This window comes from Amphibalanus amphitrite, unplaced genomic scaffold (assembly GCF_019059575.1).
Source record: "Amphibalanus amphitrite isolate SeventyFive unplaced genomic scaffold, NRLGWU_Aamphi_draft 001000F_arrow, whole genome shotgun sequence".
Classification (NCBI taxonomy): Eukaryota; Metazoa; Arthropoda; class Thecostraca; order Balanomorpha; family Balanidae; genus Amphibalanus; species Amphibalanus amphitrite.
In genome coordinates, this window is record NW_024882494.1 from 138998 (window position 1) to 155609 (window position 16612).

General features: G+C 48.1%; 1 protein-coding gene and 1 long non-coding RNA gene across 2 annotated transcripts in view; both read right to left on the reverse strand.

The window, feature by feature from the left end:
• The window catches only part of LOC122369029, a 41659-nt gene extending 33854 nt beyond the window's left edge, over positions 1 to 7805 (reverse strand). The window contains exon 1 of the mRNA XM_043343392.1: positions 7724 to 7805. Within this exon, the coding sequence (XP_043199327.1) occupies positions 7724 to 7784 (61 nt within the window). The 5' untranslated portion in view covers positions 7785 to 7805. The remainder of the gene's footprint in view (positions 1 to 7723) is intronic.
• On the reverse strand, positions 323 to 3400 carry LOC122369038. The gene is made up of 3 exons (XR_006254340.1): positions 3195 to 3400; positions 2139 to 2212; positions 323 to 1198 (listed from the first exon to the last, which is right to left on the reverse strand). It is a non-coding gene; the product is annotated as an uncharacterized LOC122369038 (long non-coding RNA).
• Positions 7806 to 16612: the final 8807 nt, after the last annotated feature.

Consider the following 16612-nt stretch of genomic DNA (forward strand, 5'->3'; position numbering starts at 1 on the left):
ACAGACTGTGTCGGTGGGCAGGGCAGCCCGGCCCCGGCCGCCGCCGCCGCCGCCTCCTTCACTGGTATGTGGCAGGGACGGAAGCTTCGTATTGATATACCGGGGTGCAACTCAAGCAGCATATCACCTATCAAACAACCTTCGGTTATGAAGTGAATGAAAACTAAATATTATGTATAACTGTGATCTGCGCTGCGGTGTTTCCAAAGTGGAGGAAGTACGGGGAGCTGGACCCGGACTCGATGAGCCCTCTACTACGGAGTCTTCGCAGCTGATCGTCTGTGAATGAGAGATCATATGATACCAATGCATACCGAACGGATCAAAAACAGTGCCATTATATATTTGCAATTCTACAGCTTTACGTAAGCCCATCCTAGTGAATGCATTAATACGCGTTGATTTGACAACTGACATCCGGTTGAAGGCGTTTTTTTTTTCGGCCAACAGCCGGCCAGCAGTTGTTGCAGGCCGGCCTCGTTGGGAAGCAGGTTCATTTTCCGACAGCCACTGCGTGCGGAAGCACTCTCTGATGGCGCGGACGGCGCGCGCCGGCTCCTGTTTCTGTAACGTGTAGAGGCGGGTGTCGAGCAGCTGGGCGCGTAGCGGGCGGTCCTCGAGCACGCGGAACGCGGCCGGCTGGCGCGGGTACAGGCGCTCCCTAAACACTCAGTAGGCCCGAGTGGTGGCAGAGTCGAGCGTCGCGGCGCGGCAGAGCGCGCGGCGCGGCCGCCGTCTGTTCCAGCTCGGCGTCGGCGCGCCCCTCGGCGAACAGCAGGTGCAGCTGACGGTCGGCCAGGCAGAAGCCGCTGATGCCAGGTGTGCTGACGTCGCCGGGCCGGCGCGGCGCGGCGCCCTCGGCCGCCGCCGGGCTGGGCGGCTCGTTGAGCTGCTGGATGAGCTGCAGCACGCCGCTGCGCTGCAGGCCGCGCTGCGAAACGACGGCCAGCAGGCGGCCGTAGGCGCAGCGCGCCGGCGCCGGCCGCGGCAGCAGGTCCAGCGGCACGGCCAGCGACACGGAGACGGACAGCTGCGCCGCCGACTGCAGCAGCTGCAGCGGCCCGAACGGCGGCGGACACGTGCCGCGCTCAATGTCGGCCGCCGGAGAGGCAGCCGGTCCGGCCGGCACCGCTGTCAGCGGCACCTCCACACTGAGCAGACGCACGCCGCGCGTCAGGGCAGAGACGTCCACCACCACCTGCCGCGCACACAGAGGGCCGACAGTGGTGACAGCGCGCGGCGGGTCAGACCTCACAGTGGGGATAGCGGCAGCGGGTCAGACACCCTTATAGAACAGCACGGGGCGGAGCCGACAAAAGAGGACGAGGAGACGGTCATACAGCCGACTGAGGTCCGGGCACCGACTGACTCAAAGTGCTGAACATGTCACACATTTCTAAATGGCTTCTGTAGGACGGAATAGTGTCTCTTCCTTCCAAGGCTTACTTGCAGAATAATATGGAAAGACACAATTTTACAAGTTGTGTTTTTATGACATAAGTTCTTTATAACATTTCAACACGCGAACATCATACCTTGACAATTGTTCACGATGAAAATCATGCAGGAACATTTCATATTTAGTCACCCTTGATTATTTTGTTGATAGTGATGCGAAAGGCAAATTACCAAAGTATATATTTGCAATTATTTGAGTTAATAATTTCAACTTTTTTTGTGTTGAAAATTGACTTTTGAAACAATAAAGGCAAATGAATTATCAGTGTCTGGAAAGGTGCAATGCTGAAAGCTTCTTATTACATTCTAATTTATATCTAAAGCTTTGTGATATCCAAACTCTCAGAAATAACCAAGGACGTAACCAAGGAGGGGGGAGGGGCACGGGAGCCATGCCCTCGTGCCCCTTCCCCCCTCGGTGAGGGCGATTTTTTTTTTTTAAATAAAAACAGCTGTGACACACCCCCAAAATAGTGGGCCTAATCAGAGAAATTTTCCTTTTTTGGAGGGGGTACAACACTAGGCCACAACCTGTGACCCCCCCCCCCTGAGCAAAATCCTGGCTACGTGCCTGGAAATAACAAAGCACATCCTATCCTTTGATGTTGGACGCAAGAGCCAAGTTGCTACGCGCCCAAACCAATAACAACAACAACATCCTATCCTTTGATGCCACTTACCAGCAGCTTTGCGCACTACCAAACAGCCACCTTTGGGCCTTTGTTGTTCTTGTTTTGGGCATTGTCAGTGGTAACTGGAAATAATCAGACATGATGGTCAGAGTAGGGAATGTGACTACAACAAAAATCATTTCATTCCTATAAAATAGACATGATTTAATAGAAGACCTTCTTCTTAAGAAAGTGTGTCATGGATACCAGCTAATCTGTATGGTATTTATCTCCAGTATTATCATATAGGTATAACAATTATCACCACCCGCCACCATTGAATGTAGGTTTTAGGTTGTAGGTTGTAGGTGGTAGGTTGGGTATCGGTAAAGCTGGTGTCACCGTCAGCGCTAACCGGTAAATGTGTAGATAAAAGGAATCTTAAAAACAATCTAACCTAACCTAACCTTACCTACTGACCTGCAACCTACCTACCCACAACCTACCAAACTAATATACGCTGACAGTGATGCCAGCTTTACCAATGCCGTACGTTGTAGGTTGTAGGTAAGGCTAGGTCAGGTAAGATTATGTTTCATTATATATTTACTGAGAAGACGGCTGAATGCTCTTGAGACGTGGCTGTACATTTACATTTTGTAAGTAATTTTCAGGTTTCAATGAATATTTCCTAGTGGAATGTTTTGAAAACCATTCTAAATGATGACCTTTAGCATTCCATAGTACTTTAAAGCTAATTAACCACATCGCCAATGCTAGGTCACATTGCATGCCTACTTCCACCGGCAGCTCCATGGGATATATGATAGGCAGGGGTAAATGGAATATTTTTTATTAATATTCTTGAAGAAAATTATAGGCATGAAAAGAAGATGATCTGCCTTTGAGATTGATATGTGATGCCTACTTTGGAGGAACATAATCATAATAATTACACAATCATAAAAAATGCAATGTAACCAAACAGCCGCTTATGCCGCAAAATGAGAATCAAGCCAATCACTGAGGACAAACAATTTCAAACCACCAAAACTATATTCTTGCTATTCACCAATAATCCTAAAATAGCGTTCCATGGCCATTATATCCATCTTTCACCCTTACCTTCGACAGATAACTAGCGCCACGGGCAGACACACGGGGCGACAAGTTGTTTACAACCGCTACAGTCCGACGAGTCTATCCTCCTCAAGGCTGATTGGCTTGAGTGTGACGTCATTGCTATGACATCATACAGTAGCTGCGGTAGAGAGTATAAACATAGTACCAATATGTTAAATAGTTTGAAATACTTTTTAGCGAATTATGCACTTCTGGCACCGGTTTTGAAAAGAAAATGGAAAATAATAATGTCAAAATAAAAACCAACGATATCTTCATATTTCAAGAAGGTGGCACTTTTCCTTTAAACTCATGCCCTTTTTTGTTAGATGAAATATTTTAAGCTCGTGTTCGACCGGCGCGGTGCGCTTATATCGTGCTCGTTGATAACGGTATGCATTACATTATTACGGAGCGAGCGAAGCGAGCGTAGTCTTTCCTTAGATTAACCCATTAGATACGCTTGGCAGCTTTTGCTGCCACAGGACAAAATAGCGCCGCATTCCTAAACGTTGCGGTGAACTTTCAAAGTTCTCACCCGAACGGAAGACGAAAACAATGCACGTCATGTGCGCTCCGAATTATTGATCTAGAAAGCGAATGTGCTGAGAAATAAACAATTTATCGCGCGGGTGCAAGGGGCGCGCGATGGCGGCCGTGCGGCGGACACCAAAGAAGTCAGTTGCGAAGGTGGTGTGAATAAATGTTACCTTTTTATTATTGATTATTGTAAAGAAATGTGTGATTATCAATGGGAAGAGCTTAGGTGCGACATGAATTTCTCTAAGTATCGCCAATCGTGCGTTATATTTAAGTGGCAGCAAAAGCTGCCAGCCGTATCTTACGTAGTCAAAAATGGAGCAGTTACGTCCTTTTTGCTATGTCATTCGTAAGTGAGCAACAATGTCTGGCTTTATGGCTCATAGTGTAATGCCCCAGTTCTTTGCTTTTCCAAAAATGGTCATTACCGGGGTTTCTGCTATTTATTCTTGTCTGCAGAGCATTGCATACCAACACACTACCAGGCGTGTAATGTATTCCGCCATTGCTGAAGCAGGGACGTTGAACGGAGTGGTGCCGAACAAACTGTCATCAGAGGCGCCATCCCTCAAGGGGCGCGCCGTCGCCTAAGGGAAGGTGGTGCCGTGACTCTATAGATGAACGGGAAGAGGGGTGCCTGCTAGGCTTGATGGGGCGCCTTTGAGGCCTAACTATGGGGTCGCCCCCGCCCCGCTCCCGCCTCCCATGCAAAAGAGGGGCGCCTACGAAGGTCATGACCATAATGGCGCATCTGCACGAAAGAGGGGCGCCTGCATGCCGAAGAGGGGCGCCTATGAAGCCCAATGGGGCGCCTCTACGAGAAAGAGGGACACCTGTAAGGTCTAAAGGGGTGCATGTAATGTCCATAGGGCACCTTTGTGCGAAAGAGGGGCGCATTGCATATGAAAAAGAGGCGCATTGCACAAGAAAGAGGGGCGCCTCTGAGACCTATAGGGGCGCATTTGATGACCAAATGGGCGTTTACATGGGAAAGAGGGGTGCCTCTAAAGCTTAAAGGGACGTCCTCCATGTGAAAAAGGGGCGCCTGGGACTTCAGCGTCCTTCCGAGCGGTTCGGGGTCGCCGGAAAGTTTGTATATGTCCAGCTTATGCTGCAATATCCTCCAAAATAATTCGATTGGGTTTAGGCCAGGACTGTTCCATAGCCAAGTGTCCTTCCCCCAGATATCGGACAGGTGGTCCTGGCACCGCCTAGTTCCGGAAGATCGATGAGATAGAGTACCGTCCAGCATGAAAATGCTGTCCGACCTGCGGGACACCATGCGCCGTTGGAGCACGGGGTAGTGGTCTTTTAATGCCAAATGCACGCTTTTCCAGTATGTTTTCTAGGTAGTAGTCGGGATCGACTTCGTCTTTTGCTAGATCACGTCCAGCTGGTTCAGCTCAGGCCCTGCTAGGACATCGTGATCGTTCGACATACCATTGCGGCGATAATATTTCGCAGAACTCTGTCGGAACTTGGGCCGCGTTTTCAGCCCATGCTCGTTTTGGGGGTCCGTGTGGCGAAACCATTGAAACGGAGACTCGTCGCCGAACTAGACCCGCTTCTACATACCTACTCCGTTTCCACTCTTCTACCGGCCAGATTCTCCGTTTCGTGCAAATCTGAGGGCTCTGGGCTTGCTGATTTTCGTTATTTTGGCCGCACCAATAGTCAGGCGCCTTCAGTCCAAGGGCGTTCCTCCCTTATCAATGGACAATATTATCCGAGTGATCATTATGTATAAGACTTCAGATTCTCCGCAGAATGGTCAGACTTCCCAGGTGCTTTCTTCATGACGATCTTGGCGACGGTTGAGAGTTGAGACGCAGGAGGACCATGCTGATTGGGGCTTATGCGTGACGCTACTTGTCCCCAAACTTCTTCCACCAGCGCTTGTTGGTGAAAACGGGGGCTTAGAAGTGTGAGGCAGCGTCCTTCCATGTGTTGCCACTTGCCAGCTTGGAGCATGCCAACAGCGCAACTACGAACCTCTCAACTGTAAAGCTAAACCTTTATGCTTAGACGTTCAGTAAATGCGCCGTTCAATGGTTAATTAATTACCCATTCCAGTGACCCCCATTGGTAAATGTCAGATTTTCAGATAATCTCCGCTTCAGAGAAAGACTCAGGGACACAATTCGTTGAAAGGAACGCGATATTTAGGAGCACATTGGAAAAACGCCAAGTTGCTTTAAATAAACGGTCGACGGAAGTCATCAAAACCTTCGTCGCATCCTATATAAGATTTTGTGGGGAGGGGAAGCGCGTGTGAGCTGAAATAATGAGAGAAAGAACATGATCTCTCAGAACGAGCTGAACTGTTAGCTGAGGTCTGGATTTTGAGTTCATTATTCTTGAGAATTATTGGCTACGGTCGTTATTTGCAGGCTACGGTCGAATGGAAATCCGAACAATTACACATATTCAAGATCATATCTGGTACGTAAATAAAATAGTTCGTGAAAATTGTACATGCACCAACAGGAGACACTCTGTGGCAAAGGTTGTTGGTATCGAAAGATCATTTCCTCGCGGTTTTGATATGTTTGTGCTTTGAAATGTGACAAACCACTCCATTTTGGACTATGTAAGATACGCTTGGCAGCAAAAGCTGCCAGACCGGAAACGTACACTTCCGGTTTCGTGATCTGGCTAAAAATGCACATGTTTTCTCCTAAAGGGTGCCTGACAAACATATGTTAAAATCGCAGTGAAAGTCGACAAAAAAAGTTTTCGGCTCTAATGGGTTAACGGAAATTTCTGAGTATGAGCGGCCGGCCGGCCGACCGGCCGTGCGGACGCTTTTGCGAGGCTTATATCTCAACAACCACTTGACCGATTTACATGCGGTAATTTTTGTAGGGTAGCTTCATTCCTTCTACCAAGTATTGGACTATTCCCGATGCATGTGGGTGACCCCTTATACACGTGCCACGTGCAAAACGAAGAGGTGTCAGTTTTGTAATAGTCGCAATGTCTCGGTAACTACTGGGCCGTTTGCGCTGAAAGTTGGTAGGTAGGTAGCTAGTGGTGTCAATCGGAACTTGAATCTTCGGAATTCCGATTTTGTCCAATGTCCAATTCGGAATTCGGTTGGACAATGGCAGCAGGCTTTGGACAACTTTGGACAATCGCTTGCTACACCTCAACATTTTTAAAAAGTAGTCGTGTTTAACATTGATTGGCTTGTTACGGTACATGAAAAGCAAATTAAATAACAGTGTGAGTGTAAACTATTGCGTAGGTGTTGGACATCTTTGGACAAATGGCTGGCTTGGACATTTTTGGACGGACAATCGACGCAAGCATTGGACATTGGACGGACTTTGGACATACGTTTTCTGAAATTGACACCACTAGTAGGCACCCACTAGACAATGCATATCCATGTGCCACAGTTGGGTTGCTGCTGCACGTGCGCACGTGCAAGGGTCGATTCCAGATCTCGGGAACGGCTGGACCGATTGCGCTCAAATTTGGTATGCGGTTAGGGACCAGTTAGTAGGGTGCCGTGCAAAAGTCAGCTGGGACCCATTTTGCCCGTGCGCACGTGCAGGGTGCCGCTTCCAGATCTCGAGAACGGCTGGGCCGATTGTGCTCAAATTTGACACCTCGCTAGAGACCGGTTAGTAGGGTGCAGTGCATAAGTCAGTTGGAGGTACCCCCTCGCAATTTCGCACGTGCAAGGCCCACCGTCTCGCTCGCTCCGTTAGTCGCCCCAAAAGGCGTTATACTGGTAATTAATTAGAGCAGCTGACCCAGCGCGAATCAGCTCAAAGGGGGACACGTGTAGATACTGTGGGGTTATCAGAGTCGGACGCTCGTCGAGTACTAAACCCTCCTAACTCCCTCAGACCTCTGTGAGCTCCTCTCACTCAGTATGAGGCGGCCCTCGGAGGCAGGTGTGTGAACTCGAAGAACGAGTACCCTAATGAAAAAAATGAAAAACATGTAAATTTTGAAAATTGGGATCATCCACGATCTCTTACCTGGCGGTGCTGCAAGCAGAAGCAGAGCGCCGAGAAGGTGCACGCGGCGCAACACCATCATCCTGAACGTGCTGACCGTCTCTCTCTCCGCCTGAGCAGTCCGCTAGACAGTGAGGCCACTGCTGACCCGCAGACGCCCGCTTTGTTGACCCACCGCCGGGGTAACGCCGCCCTGCTGCATCATTGACGAGCTGACGATCGGGGCACCCCGACCAGCCGCTCTATCCCACGGCGAATCCCACGGAGGGGAGGTCATGGACTGCAGTGTGCGCAGGGAGTGGTGGATGGTGCGATGGAGCCCTGTGGATCTCTGGCAGTCATTCGTGCCTGCTGGATGGCATTTGGTTTTGAACCCCTTGCGGCTTACAATGTATAAACGATCTGCGATGACTTAGCTTCGGTCGGGGACCGGGGTCCCCGGCTTAACTCTCTAGATCAGATCATCTCGGGTAGAAATAAATCTGGTTTTGCGGCAGGAGCGTGTACCGTATCCCGCGCCCCACTGGGGTCTGCGTACAACACGCCCTACTGGGAGGGGGGAGGGCTCTTCATAGCCCCCTCCTAACTCCGAAACTACTGGGCCGATCGTCAAAACTCAAACGGCATCTGATAGCCCCGGAAAAACTGTCGAGCGAAACCTAATTTCATTGACCTCAAGGTCACCGATGACGTCACAGGTCAGGTCAACGTAAAAATTATTAGCATTTTGGTTTGTTCACATTTTGGGCTCTGGCCGCCGTCTTACAAATCAGATCAGGCTCATTTTTGGTATACACACTCGTGAACAGATGGTCTAGATACCCTGAGGGTACCAAACTTATACTTTGATTTTCAGGTCAGGGTCAGGTCATCACAGGTCACGGAAATATTATATCATGCGTCGGTCACGTGACACATGTTTTATGGTCCATTTAGGCCATAGATTTCGAATTTGATGTCGTCTATGTCATTCGAGGTCATTTTGAGTCGAGTTTTGCTTAGGTCAGTCACTTTCAGGTCACTTTCAGGTCAAAAAAGGTCAAATTTTAAAGTTAAAATTTTTCAACAACAAAGGTATCTATTGGATGCAGTTTGAGCTCAGGAACACGACGGTGCTATTTACATTGGTGTACGATGTCAAATACGTACTGAAAAATTGATTTGAAAAATTAATAATTGTGAATTTTTTGCAATAATGCGTATAACTTGGCCATTTTTTAAGATATTTAGCTAAAACTTAATTGAGTTAGTCATAAGCATGCGTTCTATCACATATATTCCGATTTTTTTCGAAAAGTCAAAAACGTTTTGAAAAAAAAAAATATTAAAATATAAATTCCGAAATTTATTTTTATTAAATTTTCGAAATTTTCACAATTTTGAAAATCCGAGATAGCAGTTTGATAGCGAGATCTATTTTGAGTCCTCTCATGCAAAGAAATTGGATCTAGCTTAAAAACTGAGCTCTTGGGAGCGATTGCCGTGGTTCAATGTTTTGCGTCGAAATCGGCCGAACATGACGTCACTCTGACGTTATTTCCGGCCGACCTATGGTACCTACGAAGTTCATATTTTGACACAAGGTGTCAAATTGATGCAGCCGAAGGCACTGAAAGTTTGGCGTTGATACGTCAAGCGGTTTGGAAGTTATTGCAGAAAAACGGGAGGGGGGCTATGAATAGCCCCCCCCCCCCAGTGGGGTGCGGGGTATCTAATTCTGGGTCACGCGGTACCTCCAATCTGATCCATGGCCTGACTGATCTCTTCCAGGTTTTGGTGGCAGTCTTGCAACTGACCTTCATTACGGGAAAAGAATGTGATAAGAATGTCTAATCGCGTCATCATTTTTGTTTCCAGCTTTTTTTTTACCTCATACATACCTTTGTCGTATGCATTGAACATGCACGCCATACCTACCTATACCTACCTATGCCATGCCATGCGCAACACATTTCACGAATGTTGAGCAAAAGACGTTGTGTTGCGACAAATGGAAACGATAAAAATAATGATGCCCGAAGATGCGGACGGCTTATGTTACCGCACATAACAAGTCCCAACGCCTTGTTATGTGCCTTGGATAGACAATGGACACCTCTTCCTTATTTCTGAGCGCCTCATTACTTCTGGGATGTGAAAATTGGTTGAATCATGTTTAATCACCGCCAAATCGGGCTGATCTCGTACCAATGCGTGCAATCATACCAACAGTATTTCTTCTACCTGCTAATTGAGCTAGAGCTTCGCAAAAAAATCGAGCTCGAAGTCACTGGATACATCTGATAGACGTAGTGATATAGCCCAGAGATAGGTACAAGCATCGTGTTTCTTGTGTGGTTACTGGTTACCGTTCAATAAAGCATGAAAATTAAAATTAGACACACCAACAGTGGCGGATCCAGGGGAGGGCAAAATGGGCATTTGCCCTCCCCAAAGCCAAATCGTGTGGGCAAGACTATCTTTTTGCCCCTCCCAAAGCATGCAGCGATTAGCAAATCTAATACGGCGTCGATGCCTATATGGACGAAAAGCAGGGCTTCTTTCCGTGACGGCCATTCCGAAGGAAGGAGCTGACCACTGGCTGCTGTTATTTTGGGTCGATATGCTGATATTAGATTGAACCCTCTGAACTGAATGCATGCAAAGCATATGCAGTGTGGCCAATGGCCATGGTGTGGGGTAACACGGGGCAAGATGCCCAGTCGGGTAAGACGCCCACCACCCTATATTCGAAATTACCTAAGCAATCCACAGTTTTGTCATTTGTTGGGAGCCTCATTGCTGTGGAGCGTTCCGCGTAAAAAACGGCGACGTGCCTAGCCGCCATTTTATACCTATTTTTTGCATATGTTCCGAAAATGTCAGACCAAGGTCTCTCAAGGTCACCAAGTCACTAAGCTGTACGTCAAGTGACATAACCTAAAAACAGTTCCAATGTTTGCCATAGCTAAACCGAGTGACGGATCGCTTTGAAACTTTCAGCAGTTAATAAGGGTAACAGTACCTATGTACAAAATGTTAGTCACATGATTTTTATATCGATGACCTAGGGCTAGGTCATTTTTGCGACCTCTCCACTATAAGTCAATAAGAGAAAATTGAAAGGCACCTTTTTTGGGCAAACCTCCTGTCCGGTAGCTCAGTTGGTAAAGCAGTGGACTCCCGGTAGTGAGAGCCCGGGTTTGAGTCGCTCCGGCGCTCGATATTTGAGACTCCTGACGGGGATGGCCTAAGGTTGGTGGGAGCAGCCGCAGCCATTCAAAGTCAGGAGTGGGACAGGCCGTGTCCGGCTTCGAAGGGCACGTAAAACATTGGCATCGTTAAAGGTTAAACTAAATTCTCCTGTTACCCGGAATTACGCGATCGGACGGTAGGGGTCGGGCTCTACGCAACAAGCTCTGCTTAGCGTAGGTCCAGCTCCCGTCAATCCGCCCTTTCAAACATTCGTGCTAAATTTATAAGAAACGTCACTCTTAACAATATCGAGTTACAACCTAAATAGCACACAGTGAACCGGAAAATAGCACCCGTGACCCCTCCTTATGTCCCTGAGATCATCTCAGGTCACGAAAGATATGCAATAGTTTGCAGCAATTCGCTAATAACTTCTGCTGGAGGCATTCTAGAGCAATAGAAACACCTTAGATGTGTTCAGCTTTACGATACGGATCGACTGATTTGCAACACGACCTTTTCCGGTCAGGTCATGACTTGACCAAATGTCAAAGTTGTAAGCTCACTTTTTAAGATCAAATTATAACTCATTCGACGCGTCTTCGCGAGAGGAACACGATGCCGGTAAAAGTAAGACCGCACAAGGTTTGATTCAAAAGTTATCGCAGAAAATCCGTTCCCGTAAAAATAGTTACGAGCGCTAGCGAGCGCAGCGAGCGAAGCGAAGTCTTTTCAATATAACGGAAAAATCTCAGTATGAGCGGCCCGGCCCGGCCCGGCCTGTAACGCTTTTGAGAGGCTTATATCTCAGCAACCGCTGGACCGATTGGCCTGCGGTCTTTTTTGCTGGGTAGCCCCATCCCTTCTACCCCGTAATTGACTACTTCTGATACATCTCAGTGACCGTCGTGGCACGTGCCACGTGAAAAGTCAAGGGTGTTCAAGCAGTTTTGCAAAAGTAGTGATTTTGAGAGGCCCATATCTCAGCAGCGGCTTGAGCGATTGTCTTGCGGTAATTTGTATAGGGTAGCTGCATCCCTTCTACCAAAGGTCGGATACTCTTGATCTATGTGAGTGACCCCCACTGCACGTGCAAAATACAAAAAGAAGAGGTGCCAAATTTGTTCCCATTTCAATAACTCGGTAATTACTGGGGCGATTTCGCTGAAACTTGGCATACAGGTATAGGCACCCACCAGGCAATGCATTCCCATGTGTTGCGGTTAGGGTGCTACTGCACGTGCGCACGTGCAGGGGGCGTTTCCAGATATCGAGAACGGCTGGTCCGATTGCGCTCAAATTTGGTACACGGTTGGGGAGTCGGGGACCGGTTAGTAGGGTGCCGTGCAAAAGTCATTTTGGACCCCGTTAGCACGTGCGCACGTGCAGGATGCCGCTTCCAGATCTCAGGAACGGCCGGGCCGATTGCGTTCAAATTTGGTACACCGCTAGCGACCGGTTAGAAGGGTGCTTTGCACAAGCCCGTTGGAAGTACCCTCTCGCCCTTCCGCACGTGCAGGGCTCACTATCTCGCTCGCTCGTTCTTCGCCTGAAGGGCGTTTTACTGGTATATATTATGGCAGTTTCCCCTGGAGGCTAAACCGTTGATCTTAGGTCCAATCTGAGCGAATTTTCCAGAAAGAGCAGTAACAGTGCTATCCAATTAGCTTTTCTGGGGCGCTCTAGCTCTATTCGTTTCCGAGTTATGCGCCAGTTCTTCAAAAATTGTCGAAACTGGACCTAAATATTATCGGGATTTGGCCTTTGATGGGCTCTGATGATCTGACATCTGACCTGACCTTAAAAGTGACTGGGGTAATTTGGTCATTATGTTTGACACTCTTTCAAACGCCGCCTACCGCGTGTTGCTACGTGGCCCAGGAGCCGAGTTAGAAGGGATATGGGCGTTCAAACATCCCCAGGGGCGTGAAAATCCAGGAGCCCTAGCGCGGCTGGGCACGGGTTAACATAAGACATTTTACACCATCTTACGGTAAGATGGTGTAACTGGCGTTGTGAAGTACATACCTAACTTGGTCACTGGCGCGGTGGTGGGTCGGGGTCGCCGATGGTCGGCTAAACTTTTGCCCTCCCCAAACGGATCGGCTGGATCCGCCCCTGCACACCAAAACAAGCGCCAGGCTAACTTCAATTTGCGGTTTGCCTCAGTTCTAAATCATATCCAACATCTTTATTTTGCTCCAAACCATGTAGAATAATGTTAGTCCCAGATGCACAAATACAATACCTATAAATTATCTTTGATCAAAACTAATGTGAAACTCGAGGACAAAAAAGAAACATAGCCTTGCTTTAACCCTCGCGGGGGCGGGGGGGGAAGCGGAAGACGGGTCCCGCCCTCCATAGTTTTTTTTTCGTGATAGCTCGAAACACGCCAGAGATAGACAGCTGAAACCTCCCATACCTGGCCTTTGATTCAAGCCAGATGATGTGACACCAATCTCATATTCAGGTCAGGTCACCTACCTATGACGCAATAAGCGAGCCTCTGCACGGACCTAAGATGTTGCAACTTGGCAACACCCTCAGTGTCAGAGGAACTTTCACAGGGCGATGACGCTTGCAGGACGTAGTATCCTCGAGAGGCCTCACAACTTGCATATCTCTGATTTTTCCTAAACCCTCGCCAGGCCAGGGCCTTTTTCATAACGCGGGCGGCCAGGAGGGTTGGTGCGACCCCGTCCCCTGGATATTGTCTCCTATGGCACTTTAAAATACCAAATTTACATGGTAGGTGGGCCCATGGGAGATCTCGAACCTGTGCAAATTTGGTTGCTCTAGCCCGCGCCCCGTAGTGGAGGCCGAAACGCCCCCCACCACTGTCCTTTTCCGTCAATATCTCCTAAACGGCTGGAGATATCGCCACCAAACTTTCAGGACCCCCCTGGGCATTACCTTTACACATAGTGACTAACAATTTTCCCAGAGGCTATGATATGTTGGCCACAAATGACGTCAGAATGACGTCATGTTCTGCCATTTTCGACCGAAAAAGACCTTGGCGAGAAGAGCTGTCAGGCCTACAGCTTCGAAGATAAAGAAAAATAATCAATCATAAAAGGTGTAGAATTGATAGAACTACAAAACTGCTATCTCGGATTTTTGAAATGATTGAGTTTTGACCCTCAAAAATCACAAAAGCATTTTTTATATATTAGCCAAAAAATCCAAAAAGTTTTTTTTAGTTTCGAAAAACTGAATATATGTGATAGTACCTACTGTGTTCTATCTACATCCCAAATTTCAGATCGATATCTCGTTTTTTGGCCAAGTTATAGCGAAAAAACTGTTCAAAAATGATGACGTCAAATTTTCAAACTCAATTTTTGGCAATTCTAGACCACGTACGGCAAAACAAAGACCACCATTAGACTCCCCGTGACGGGTTGCATCGAATTGATACCCATTTTATGCAAAAATATCAGCTCTGAAATTTGACCTAATTTGGCCTGACCTTGACCTGACCTTCACCAAAACGTGACCTAAGCTGGCTCCAAAGGCTGCCTGACCCACATAATCGCATTTGTTATGTAAATGGACCATAAAACATGCATCACACGACACTTTCATATTATGACCCCCAGTGACCTGACCTCTGCCCAGCCAGCAATTCGCTTGGGCTAAACTATGGCAAACGTCGGGCAGCTTGGGCTTAGCTTGGGTTTGCCCACTTTGATCAAAACCAATGCATTTTTTACTTGGGGTGAGCTTGGGCATGCCGCAGCTATGCCCGAGTGTGGCCAGCTGCAGCTCAGCCCGACATCCGCCCGCGCATCCAAAGCAGGCTCAACTTGGGCGGAGTGCGGGCTGATCAAGCTGGCTGTCTCCTTTGGCTAACTGGAGTAAAACCGGAGTTAAGCCATACTTGATCGGCTGTTCACGCATGCGCATTTCTGCGCCAGTCACGTTCTGCTCTGGCTTACATCGGGCTACCGCCAATCGTCGCACAACTAGGGCTAAACTACGGCCCAAGTCCCAGAAGGCAGGCAGGGTGTCCCAGAAGTCTTGAAGCTTTTTTATTTTTGTCGTATGACCTTGCTATGCCACTGATTAAGGCAAATGACGCCTCAAACGAAAGAGAATGAACTGAAGTTTTGTATTTTCATGCGTAGAGCACCACTTTATTCAGGTGGCCCCCATTGTGAGTCGCACAAGATTGAGCACGAGAGATCACGTTCTTCGCTGCCGCCAAGATCTCCCGGTTTGCGAAACACCGGTGTCGCCATGCCCGTTTCTGGTCAGCTTCAGAGCCTTATTTCATGAAGCGAGCCAGGAAACAGAGTATTGGATCTCCGAGAAAACATTAGCAACATAATGATTTACTGATCAGAAAGTCTACTGACATGTGTGCACGCATCCACTACGAAAATAAGGCTCAGCTGCTTGAGCGCGCTAAGCAACAGCCCGTTGTAATCCATTGATTCGTCGCATTATTATGGTGCTAAAACAAATATCAACCCGTCGCAAATATATGTCGCTAATATTATGTCGCTCGCTTCAGGTATTTTAAGCTGAAGCTGACAAGAAACGGGCATGGCGACACCGGTGTTTCGCAAACCGGGAGATCTTGGCGGCAGCGAAGAACGTGATCTCTCGCGCTCGTTCTTGTGCGACTCACAACGGGGGCCACCTGACTAAAGTGATGCTCTAGGTACGCATGAAAATACAAAATTTCAGTTCATTCTCTTTCGTTTGAGGCATGATTCGCCTTAATCGGTCGCATAGCAAGGTCACACGACAAAAATAAAAAAGCTTCAAGACTTCTGGGACACCCTGTATAAATTTAGTTCGAATGTTTGAATGGACGGATTTGACAGAGCCGGAACCTACGCTAAGCAGAGCTTATTGCGTAGACCCCGACCCCTACCGTCCGATCGCGCAATTCCGGGTAACGGGGGAATTTAGATGCCAAAGTTTAACCCTCGCCGGCACAGGGGGGTTGATGCACCCCCCCCTAAGGTTTTTCGCGAATAACTCGCGTAAAAAGCGGCCGATCGCAACAAAACTTTCAGTACCCTCGCATTGATCAATTTTACACCTACCCTGAAAATTTCATGACCCTGACCCAAATGATCTTTGACCTGTGGGCTGTGACCTCTTTTCCGAGACCATGTTTGGCCGGAATCGCGATTCGGCGCATGTCGGCACGCATTAGCCGCGCGTTTGCAAGCTTTTCGTGATTTCAAACGTTCAAACATGTGATTTGATATTGCTCCCATACATTAGGGCGGGTGTCAAGGTCACCTGAAGGTCATGTCAGGTCATTGACCTTTGGTGACCTCGGGTGACCTCGGTTCACTTTTTCGAGCTTTGCATGTTTCTAGGCTAGATTTTGGAGCTGAATTCGAATTTAGCAACCATTTGAACATTTACGAAGTAGTTCTGGTGCCTTCGTAACATGTTATATGAAACTGTCAGAGGCGGTTGACACGTATTATGAGTATCCGTCACAACCCCTACCGGTTGACCTGACCTGACCTGACCCGACCTGGTCTAAATGCATAAAGACATCATCTCTGATCAAAACTAACACGATGTTCGTGATCAGCACCCCGGAAAACCACATAGCAGCCACGCTTTACGACTTTCTAAAAGGTACCGATTTTCCCGGTTTTCGGGTCATTGACCTGACCTGGAAGGTCACCCGATGACCTAGGACCTTAAAATTGGGTATCATCGGCTTCCTTTCGTGCCGGACAGCACGCTCGTTTTTTC